This window comes from Episyrphus balteatus, chromosome 1, assembly GCF_945859705.1.
Source record: "Episyrphus balteatus chromosome 1, idEpiBalt1.1, whole genome shotgun sequence".
Taxonomy (NCBI): domain Eukaryota; kingdom Metazoa; phylum Arthropoda; class Insecta; order Diptera; family Syrphidae; genus Episyrphus; species Episyrphus balteatus.
This window is the reverse complement of record NC_079134.1, coordinates 148295556-148307787: the sequence shown is the minus strand read 5'-3', so window position 1 is coordinate 148307787 and position 12232 is coordinate 148295556. Positions and strand designations below refer to the sequence as shown.

At 29.7% G+C, this 12232-nt stretch overlaps 1 protein-coding gene across 2 annotated transcripts; it reads right to left on the bottom strand.

The window, feature by feature from the left end:
- Positions 1–2816: 2816 nt before the first annotated feature.
- On the bottom strand, positions 2817–6528 carry LOC129906788 (uncharacterized). Of its 2 annotated transcripts, XM_055982712.1 has the most exons (4): positions 6325–6528; positions 4037–4198; positions 3637–3963; positions 2817–3561 (listed from the first exon to the last, which is right to left on the bottom strand). In XM_055982712.1, the coding sequence occupies exons 1-4, from the start codon at positions 6482–6484 to the stop codon at positions 3392–3394; spliced, it is 819 nt and encodes a 272-aa protein (XP_055838687.1). In that variant the 5' UTR covers positions 6485–6528; the 3' UTR covers positions 2817–3391. The 2 variants fall into 2 exon arrangements, with proteins under 2 accessions (XP_055838687.1, XP_055838686.1); XM_055982711.1 differs by having other exon boundaries at positions 2822–3963; positions 6325–6527.
- Between the last annotated feature and the right edge of the window lie 5704 nt (positions 6529–12232).

Genomic DNA, 12232 nt, shown 5'->3' with positions numbered 1-12232 from the left:
GACTCTCCCTTGGAATTTATTTCCAGGGAACGAAAAATCGTATGAAATGATTGCCGATACCATTAAATTCCGAGGGAAACTTTTTATGATCATTTTCGTTCCCATATTTAAAACTTGGGATGGGAAACAATCCTATGGAAATTGTTATTCACGATAGCCCCCAATATGAACTAAAGTCCAATTTATTGACTCTCTTAACTTAAATCGCCATTAAAAAAGGGATTTTTAAAATTAAAAACCTAATTAATAATTCATTCTTTTTTTAGGGTTTTTTTTTTAAGTTTGGCATCATTAACTAATTGAGCATTAAATTTAAAAGTCGTTTTAGTTAAAACCCCAAATTCGACCTTTTAAGAGGGATTTTTAGAGCAAGTGGAGGTTTTAAACAGGATTTCTATTTATTCACTCTCCATAAGTGTCAAATTTCATTTCATTTTTTATTTTATTAAGCCCTGATTTTTCAATCGTCAGTTAGACTATCATAGGAATAAATGTCAATATAAAAAAAACTTTTATTCCTAGGAATAAGCTCTATCTGAGGTTTATCTGACTATTGAAAAATTGGCCCTAAACAAAGTTTCAGTGTCAGTTAACAATTAAAAATGAATAAAACATGCATGAATATGCAGAAATGGGATGGTGAAAATGTGTTCAATCAATTTCATAATACCAACGTTTGGTAATTGGTAATTTTATCTTACAGAACGAGTCGTTTTTGTGTTGTTTTAGTTCAAACGACATGTACGTTATAGGGATGAATTGCTTCAGGTTTTGGTCACTACTGGCCTTTCTCTCTCGCCAGGCAAGAATATTTTTATAGTCTTGCTAGAAATTTTTGATATCTATTGGTATGAGGGTTAAATTAACAACACTTTATTTAAGATTTTTAATAGACATAAAATTCAAAGAAATTAATGCATTTCTTATCCACTTCGCAGAGTGCAGAGGAGCACATATATGTATAGTAGATCTACTAGAGCAGGCTTGTCAAACTCAATGGCATTCACGGGCCAATATAGCAGGATCTAAATTTCTATGGGCCGCAAAAAAAAAGATATTAGAATTTTTACGAAACAGATTTATTTTTATAAAAGAACAAGAACAATATGTAGTAATATTAATGTTTTCTGCCTGACACTTGGCATCTCTTTTCTGTACCATCTTCTCTACTTGTGATGAAAATTTTTTAGAAGTTATTACTTTTAAAACAGACCCAAGGCGTAGATCTGTTATTCTGGATTTAACAGGTGACTCATTTCGATTCATAAGTGAAAACTGCTGCTCGCATCGATGAAGTGCTTCCAAACATACAAAAGATTTCATATGCCAATTTTCGAGTGTTCTCAAATCTGCTTGTTAGATACTTCTAAAATTCAGGTATCCCAGCTTCATCGAATTTATATCTTTAAACGGAGCCACACTGGATTTCGATTAGCTCCATTTGCAAATGATTACGTACTGATTCTATATTTATAAACCCGTCTCAAAAAGAGATTAAAAAAGGATGGATTTTTCGGGACAAAGTAGCGAAAATATTTGCATTGGTGTTCATTTAAGAAAAAGTTGCGACTGCAAGTCGACTGGAAATCTAATTTTCGGTTGCTTGGAAGTCGACTTAAATATTTTGAACAAATAAACAAATTCAGAGCTTATTCCCGAAAATTCACTTAGGATGAAACAAATCGTATGGAACTTTTTCACTGCTTTCCCATTGGTCAAACTGCACTCCAATACTAAATACAGCAAAAAAAAAGCTTGTTTTCAATACAAAAAATGTTTGTTTACCTTTTCACCCATCAAGAACTCATATAAGCTGGAAATTCTCCATTGCGACATAAATAGCAAAAAGTTAAAATCTCTGCAGTGAACATCGTGTTGACATGGAGAAATTCAAAACAATTTTATTGGATTCCCCGGTTTGTTCGTGTTCATTAGAGACATTTAAATTTTATTTTATAACTAAAATTAAATGTAAAAATTGAAAATGCAAGTTGTACCTAAATTAAGCTTGGGCCGAACAAATATACGATGTGGGCTGCATGCGGCCCGCGGGCCGCAAGTTTGACATGCCTGTACTAGAGAATAACTACACGACTAGTGAAACTAATCAGCGTTGAGATGATGCGTAACCCAATCATCTCAAAAAATTGCAATATTTTCAGCCTTTGGATTCCACTGGCATGTCGCAACACAGTATGTGGGTTTTTGCCTGGCGTTTTAGCTGCAAAATACTTACGGGCCATAGTTTTTGTGTTTTTATATTGTTTATCCTTCAAATCTTCAAATTTAAATATATTTTATTTGAAAAAATCGTAGCTTTCGTCAGTTTAATTTTTCAATAAATAAAAAATCCCTGGGATATTTTAAACAGAGTGAATAACATGAATTTTTAATGATGGAAACTTAAAGACGTCAATAGATTTACAAAGCTGTTAACTAAAACGACAAATTTCAAAATTTAATGGAGGCTCAATAAATTGGACCTAAAGAAGCAAAATTATAATTATAATAATTTTTTTTACTTACTTCAGTTTAGTTTAGTTTATTTGGCATACGGGAGCCATTTAAGTTAAATTAATGATACAATATTTATTAAGATGGCTAGATGGCTAAAGATTTGACAACGCATTCGAAAGAAATAAAATATAGAACAAACTCTTATGAAGGCTAACACGAAAGTATGGATACATTTTTTATTTAATTAATATTAAGACTAATTTTAGTACAAGTATAAGTAATAGTTTAAGTACAAATAGTATATAATAGTATAAATAGATGAGTTAGAGATGTCCAACAAATAAATTCATTCGTTTAATAAAATAATATTTTACAACAATATTTTTTTACATTATTCCCAAAAAAAAGTAAGATTCAAATTACAATTATTTAAAAAGTTAAGAAATTGGTAGTTTTAAGTTATTTGGTTCAAATAATAAAGTCCTTAGCATGAGTTGAAAATTGAAATCAATTTTTTAAACATGTTGAAATGTTGAAGTTGGTTGCATTTTTTATGTGTTGTGGAAGTTGGTTGTATGATTGAAAACCAGAATAAAAAGTTGATTGCTGACCTATTGTTGTTCTCATTCTTCGCACTACAAGATCATCTCTATCATTCATTGATAAGGTAGTTTTTATTTTTCTTAGCACTCCTAATTTGTTTGATACTTTTTTGCAAAGGTAATCAGTATGTTCATTCCACGATAGTTTTTTCCCGAAAGAAGCAATCACAAAATCCGATCGCAGAGTAGTGAAGATTTGTATGAAATTATCCATTACGAACGGATTACGTGATTGTTTTTTAACTTTACCTAAGTAATCAAGAGCTATGAATTGAATACAAAATTTCAACTTTTTTTTTACATTAAATTTTGTATAAAAGTTACTTAAAAAGTTATTCTTGTTCTATATTCTCTTCTTTAACTTTGTATTGAAACTGTATCGAAGAACTTGATGATAAAGTTGATAATCTTGAGTTTGGTCGACTCTCTTCTGCATTTCGATTTTTTTGTCTACTGCTCTGACAATCTGATGAAGTTGTAACTTTTTCATTAAGTATTGCCACTGCAAAATTCAAAATTCCCACTTTAAAACGTCTTTTCTGATCGAGATTCATCTGTCTCATATCGGGAAGTATACTTTTGAAAAAACACAAATCGAAATCCTCTTCTGGTTCGATTGTTTGCTTTTTATTGAAACTTCTATCTTCGTCTGGAAATTCAGTCCAACGTCTTTTATTTTGAACACTAGGATTTGAAGTGTAAGAAGTCAATAGTCGTTGTTGGTTAGATTGGTTAACATTTGTATCGAAAGAATCTTTTGTTTCATTAACTTCATCTGTCATCATTGTCGATTCATTATTATCTTGATCTTGATCATTTTCTGAGAAGTTTTCTTCTAAATCTTCTTTTTCATGGGGATCATTTTTAAGAATAAATGGCCGCGGCAGCAGTTTATATGGGTTACCTAAAACAGTAATTTAAAGTGTTGATTGTTATAAAAGAAATTTTAACCAAAATATGCAATTCAAAATACAAACCAATTTGGTTACGAGATTTGGTAAAAGGTTTGAGAAAGTCTAAATGCTCGGCTAAATAATATGGCTTTTTTTGACTGCCTGTTGTTACAGATATATTTTTGAGTTTTAAATGTCTTGAATAGCAAGCTCTGAGGTTCTTCCATCTTTCTTTGCATTCAAATACTGAAAATAAAGTTCATTTATTTTATTTTTATTTAACAGAGTTAAGAAATAAGAATTTATTAAAAGAAAACGAATCCTGCAACTCTTTTACATTAAGTTTAAACTTTACCATTTTGCAAACCAAATTCACCCTTTCTTTTGAAGACAAATGCTTAATTTTATCGATTAATTTTTCGAGCCATCGCTAATTTCGAAAAACTCCGAATCTTAAATTACATTATAATGCTCATAAGAACAACGGCATTAGTTTGAAACTCCCAAATTTATTCAAGTCTTCATAAAAAGTGTTTTCTTCTTATTATTAGTAGTTGAGATTGTACCAAGCTATTTTTCATTCAGAGAGAATTTTTCATAACTTTGAGAAACTTCATAGACATCTTAATTTGGTGCACAAAAAGTGAGAAACAAACCTTTCAGCAATTCATTCAAATTATAAATCGATTAAATTCGATACTTATGATTTCAGTTATCGAATCGAAATAATATCGATTGTGACTGACACGTCTCTATTTTTCTGTGCTCAGTTCTGTAACCAGTGTTGTCCCCTACTACAATTGTAGTTTTTTTGCTAAAATTGTTTTCTTTAAAATCTCATTACGTACAGTCAGAAAATATACATATTTATTAAACACAACAAATTCGAAAATATTAATATAAAAAAATATTAAAATATGATCAAAAGTGTCTGGCCCTTAAATTCGCATAAAATGATGAAGGGTAGCAGTATCAAAAAAATGGTCAAGTTCCAAATTTAATTTATTATTTAATTCTGAGAGGGATGGTGTTTTTTTAAATATTGAGTTGAGGAATTGAGATTTACAGTGGTAAAAAAAAAAGATTTATAAGAATTATTATTATGATGATGGCAAATGTGTAATTTTGAATAATGAAAGTCAAAAATGACTTAGTTCTTTTATTCTTCCTTTTAACAACAACAAAAATCAAGGGTTTCCAGTTAAGTTGGTTTACGAACGATAATTTTACGTAATTCGTCATCAAAAACATTGATGAAAAATAACATATTTTTATTTTGTATAATAATATAAAGGAGTTAATATTGATAATTTAAACTATTTGTCAACTCTTTTGTATAACAAAATTATAAAATAATACTATCACATCTCGTAGTATGATATTTAAGCTAAAAGTTAAAAAAGCAATCATATTTTACAAAAAAACAGCAAAAATAAAAACGCTCGCATCTTAAAGCTTAAGCTTAGTATTTTTTCTAAAAAATAAAACTACATATGTTTAAATTTAAGTCTATAAGTTTTTTTTCGCACAACATTTTGTCAATGGTTTTACAGACATCATAGACATTTATATCATCTAAAAGCTTATTGTTTCAGCTCAAAGTATTTTTTACGATCATCTATAAAAACATAGCTGGAATTTTTTTAGGGCAGCCAGTTTTCATAGAATATGAAGTCTTTTTAGTGAGGACTTTTTACTACATGAAGGCACACTTTTCCCTCCCTGAATTGAATGAAGGCTTTTTAACAAGGACTTTTTACTCCATGCAAGCATTCTTTTCACTCTATGAATTTTTCATACAATATGAAGAATTTTTAATGAGGACTTTTTACTTCAAGAGTTTTTTACGGTCTAAAAGTTTAGGGCAAAAATTGGTTTGCCAGTTTTGCATTTAAGAAATTCAATTATTTTGCACACGTTTGTCAATCAATCTCACCTATTATTTCTACAAGTTTGAGATTGTTTAAAAGCTTTTCAAAAACTACTAAAATAAAAACGCTCCCAATTAATAAGCTTTCATACATTTTGCTCTCATTTTGGTATTTCATCATAGTTAACGAAAATTAAAACGGAAAAAGAACGATATTCTAGGAATTTCATTATCTCCCGATAACAATTTTTTTTTTAAATAATTTAATTTTCTTATTTATATATTTTTTATATTTATTTTATTTTATATTAAACAAAACAAAATAAAATGTTAAAGCTTACTTTCTATTATTTTTGTATGTTAAAAATAGATTTCAGTACCTACAATTTTTAAATGGTATTGATTGAAACTCAGTTTTTGATATTTCCCATCCCTGATTGTACTTAACAATGCGATTGTACTAAATACTTACTACCTTTACAAAATAAAATAAAATGTTTACCTGTGGCATCGAAATTCTTTGCAATCTCTTTCCACGTTTCGTCTTGTTTTGTTTTATTGGAATATTCTTTACACTGACGATTATATAGACAAGGATAACATTCAATTGTTCTCACAAAATGTACATTTGTATCTGGATCGTCCTTCATTGTATTAAACATAGAATTATACTTTATTCTTTTTATTAAACAATGTTTAAAATACAAATATTTAAACAACACGTAGTAGTATCTACAGACTACTTTTGCTACTGCTTGTTGTTGAAAATTCCAAAATGATTTTCAGTGCACTACCTGCAAAAGTGATACATGAATCGTGATATGACGAGTGAGGAGTGACGCACCACACAAGTTCTTTTTTTTTTTTTGTAATCACTTGTGTGTTGTTGTTGTGTTTTGTGTACACAAATATGTATGAGAAATGTTGTCACAGAGAGAAAGGGAGGAATAGGAATTGTTTGAAGAAAGAGAAAGACAAATAAATTGTGCATTGGTGTATTTTTATTTTTAAAACTAATGATTAACAGGGTTGTCGTAGGCACATTATGGAGATTTATTGCCAAAGCCGAATATACGATTTGAAATTAAATTGCATTAATTTGACGGGACAAAAATGGGTTTAGCAGTGCACTTGAGAAAGGTGATATTTTATTTTTTAGCGATTTTAATATTTTTTGATATTTATTCATTGGATGATGTATTATTAAATTAGAAGATTATTATAAGTTGTTGTGTCTGGTTTTATTTTTCCAGGCACATCCAAAATATCTCACTGGAAGTATTTACCCCTCCTGGAAAGAAAACTTCGATAAGCAAAGACGAGAACCTTGAAAAGACATTCTTGAATTTAGAACTTGTGGTATAAAAGTGTAGTGCGGATACCAACCGATTTAATTTTTTTTAAATTAAATCGGTTGGTGTCCGCACTACACTTTTATACCTCAAGTTCTAAATTCAAGAATGTTGTCCCAAGGTTCTCGTCTTTGCTTATCGTGGTAAAGATAAAGCCGACTTTTCGACTCGTGTGAACGTAGGCTGAAGGTGACTTGAGTGACAATCCCCATAGAAAAATCCTAGTCGACTTAAGCCGTGCGACATATAGTGCGGCTAAAATCGACTCGTGAAAAGTCGGCATAGGTGAATACCAAAGTTATCGGGAAACCGTTGAAGTTATGAATACCAGAGTTATGCGCGTCAAAGTAATGAAAAACCGAAGTTAGGAAAAACCAGAGCTATGAACACCAAAGCTGTGAAACGTGGTTTTTAGGTTGGAGGAATGTGCCAAAAAGCCAGAACGTGTAGGTTGAGTTAAGACAAGAAAAAAATTGTATCGAACGGTGGTATCTATTTCTCCCTGTTTATAGCCGGGAGGGGCAATTAAAAAAAACGTCATGTGTGCAATTCACACGTGGTAGAAGTGAAACCTTAAAAAAAATTTTTTCTTGCAAAAAAAAAAAGAAAAAATCTAGGTACCTATTTTTTATTCTATCTCCTTTAAATACATGTTTTTTATATGACAACCTATGTATATTAATTTTATATCATCTGAAAGTTTATTGTTTCAGCTCAAAATATTTATATCGTCCATGTCTATACAAAATCTACAAACAGAGCTTATTTTTTTTTTTTAACCAAATCACTTTTCATCTGAAAGGTTATTTCACCTTTTATATGACGTATGAATCATATTTCTACCATGCCGAGAAAAAAAATAAGAATTTTTTAAAGCCAACTATGTATGTATGTCGAAATTTCAAGCTGAGATTACGGTACATCGTCATCGTCAACAGATCTACACAGGTGTTTTTAGGTATTTTTCAAGTTTTTCAATTTAATATTGTGTAACTTGTAGAGCTCGTACAGTTAATTGTGATATATCAAATGAAAGGTTATGGTATCAGCATGCGTATTAAAGTTAAATCAAATTTGTATGCGCTCTAGATCAAAAGATATAACGTGTGTAGAAAAAGAACATTTTTTTACCGTTATCTCAGAATTTTGAATATGAGATTAATTGAAATTTTGTACATTTATAGTTTATTTAATTACCTATCTACAGTAAAAATTTCATTCATCTATCTATAAAAACAAAAAAGTTATAACAAGTTGAATGTTCGTGTCGCGTTTTCGTTTCATCTTGTTTCAAATCACTACGATACTAAAGAAGTTTTCACTTCAAAAAAAAAAAAATGGACTTAATTTGGAAAAAAAAAATATTGCACCAAAAATAACGTGCTGTGTCTTTTTGTAAAGCCAAAAATTATTTTTTTAAATATGTTTTTATATAAAGCTGTTTAATGGACTAGTTTTCGAAAAATTAATTTTCAAAATCAAAATTTTGAAAAAAAGGTGAAAAAAATTTTCGAACTATTTTTTTTTTTTTCAAAATTTTATGTAATTACATTAATTTAGTTTTCAAAATTTAATATTCTTATTTGTTTTTAAGTCTATTTTTTTGGTCATCTGTGAATGTTCCTGTGAAATTTCGTGGTGAAAAAAAAAAATTGGAGAGTTTTGCTTCACGACGTGAAATAGCTCACGTGCAAAATGTACGGGAATCTCTTTCACTCTACTCTCCTCATTATATTTTTCATTAGCTCAAAATCATATTGGTTTCTTTCTAGCACCTCTAGTTTTTGAAATATTAAATTTTTTTTCATATTTGGGGAGTATTCATATTAATTTTTCAGTTTTCCTTATTTGGAGCGTTTATTTGAATTTTCCAGAAAAATTTATATTAAACTTAATGTATAAACGGTCAGTAAACGTAAAAAATCACACTCATTTATTTCTAGGAGCTCTATTTTTTTTTTAATATTTAAGTTTTCGACATTTTGGGTGTAATTTCTTACTAATTTTAAAGTTATGCTTATTTTAAATGTTTGTTAAGATTTTCCAGAAAATTTTTTGTCGAACCTATTGCATTTGGGCTCACTAAGCTTAAGGGGGGAAATCCCTCTGGAATTTTTTATTTTTGCATTATTTTTTCCCCCTAATAAATTCATTTATCAACCGAAGAAACTAGTTTCAGTGGTCTTAGCCTTAAATAAAGTCTCATAAGTTCCTAAATAGTCCCAAAATCCATGCGCTCCGAGCCTAACATAGTACGAAAACGAAAACTTTAAACGCATTTTTCTCGAAACGCGTTTTTTTCCGCGCCGTGCAACGTAACTCAAAAAATAATGAAGCTTTCGACTTGAAATAAAATGCAAATTACTCGTTAACTAACTGGCCACTGCGTGAACCTAAAAGTTCAACAAAATTTTTACAATAGGTAAATATTTTTTTTTAACAATTTGTTTATAAAGAAACATTGTGTTTTTTCGTTTTTTCAGTCTCTAATTTTTATTTTACACTTGTTTTTAGTAAATTTAGGTTCATGCAATGCGTATTAATATATTTTATTGGAAAAAAATTACTTTTTGGATTATAAATAATTTTCTGGACCAGGGCATTGCACGGCGCAAACTCGAGGCGTCAACTTTAAAGAGCTGAAAAGCCGCCATTTTGTTTTTTTTTTTACTTAAAAAAAATTGTATCAATACTTCATAATGTCAATAATATCATATAATTTTCCAAATTTCAATAAATGCTTTCGGTTTTCCAAATAAAATTATTGAAAAAGCAGTCGTGCAGAGGGATTTCCCCTCTTAAAAATCACACTGGTTGCTTTCTAGGAGCTCTAGTTTTTTTTAGATATTTTCATTTTTCACATTTTGTGGTGATTTCATACTATTTTTTTTTTTAGATTTTATTATTACAAGCGTTTTTAAAGTTTTGTTGGAAAAATTTATTTTGAATGTATTATATTTTGGTTCAGTTAGTAAAATAAAAATACAAAAACTAATTTTTTACATTAAAAAAAATGAACAAAAAACTGTGTATGAATTTCTATCCCTTTTCTAGTATGAATAACTCAAGAACTAGAGCTGCTAGAAAAAAAACTAATGTTGTTTTCGGAATCAGCACCCTAAATTTAGTAAGAAATGATAAACAACACTCTAGAAAATTTGTATGTGTTGGCCAGTTTAATTTATGTTGAACATAAACTCGTATTCCTTACTTTTTCTTCTGCGTAAACTGTCACATAAGGATTTATGTAGAACCTAAATTCTTAAGTTTCGATTCAGCAAACGGGTCTTAGTAACTTACTAAGTTAAAAATCAGTCCGCTTCTGGTTTAGTAACTTACTAAAATGGTTTAAGCAATTTACGTAATCGTTTCCAGGGACTGAATAGTTGTTGTGGTTTGTATAGACTTATAATTATAAACTAACCTACATTTATTCTGAACTGTTTGTGGATATGGTTAAACTTACTTTATATCAATTCAATATCCTTTCTAAAAGGGGAAGTGTCTGACAAGAATAATGTCAGTTACTCAGATCAGTTTCATGCACGAATTTTTTCAATTGAATGAATCTCATGTAACAAAAATTTATTAATGTGTGCGTGCGTGTATGTGGATATTAATTCACTTGAGCATGCGCCCTCTTTTATTCTACTCTTATTAAGGAACTTACAGGAAATGAAACCAAGACCAACCAAACCACCCTCGGTTTAAATAACACATTTCCGTTGCTAGTTACGCTTGCGTATTTTATTCGTTATAGGGACATTGTAGATATTAACAAAAAAAAAAGGACCTTTCCCTGATTTATACTTATATACTCGACTCGTACCTATAACGAGTATTGCAGTTGCCAATTCAGGAGCACATTTTGTATTGTTAAACTCAAATATATTATATGCCATATGTGTTTGAATACAATAATGCACCCTATCAACACAATTTCGATTAATTTTTTCTATAAACATTATAAAGTAGGTACATAAAATATTTGTTGAGGGGAGCCGAAAAGAGTGACAACGCAGCCGATATGGTTATCATGAATCGATGTTTTTGTTCTTTTTTATTTACCAGACACGTCAGGTGTGTCATGGTTTCAATATGGGAAATATGATTAAAAAAAAAAAAAACTGATCGCCACAAAAAATTGATCAGCTGGTTAGGATAGGATTTATTAAATATGTATGAACTATACTCGTAGGGCTATCAATGGCCCAGGTAGTTCCTTAGAAAAGAATAATGTAAACAAAGATGTATTCTTCGTGGTGGTTTGGGGTCAACCTATTTAGGGCATGAATGAAAGTCAATGATGGTTCCTGAAATAATCTTAAGTATTTTCTTAGAGGTCAATGGTCTTCTGGGATCTACCACACCTCAATGAGATCATTATAATTGATCCTTTGTACAAACAAAATCGTATTTAAACTAATTAGGCCACATTCATAGACATATGTTATTTTAAGCCCAGGTCTAACTTAAAATGAATTCTTAGGGACTTACAGAGAAATATCCAAAGCAAAAATGAATTTTTTGTGAAGAGACTTTATAAAAACTAGAATAAAGGTGCATAAAGCGAATTTAATGTATTTTAAGAAATATTTCCAAAAACATTGGGTTGCGTTGTTCCAGTAATAGTCTTTAATAGAATTGTTTTTTTTTTTTTATTTTAAGACAGTCATTTTTATGTTGATATCCTTTTTGGGATTGATTCTACGAATGGTCGGTATTGGAAACCAAAAAATTTTTAATAAATTCAAAAACATTCGGTAAGAATGTTTTTTACCTCAAAATCACTCCTTGTTTTGTCCCACCCGGTAACAGCCAAAAAACCCGGCCTATTTTCCAAAATAATTAAGTTAACATGTTTTTTTTATATACTACATACATAGGTACACTGTTGTTAACTGACAAATTCTCTTCTTATAGTGTTATGATATGAAAGCCTGCGTAAAGGAGAATTGTTATTTTTTGTTATTTTATGATGTTGTTAAGTCTAACATATGTTTAGCAGAAGTTTTATCCTTGTGACGTACTTCAGAAACGGGTAAAATGCATTTTTGC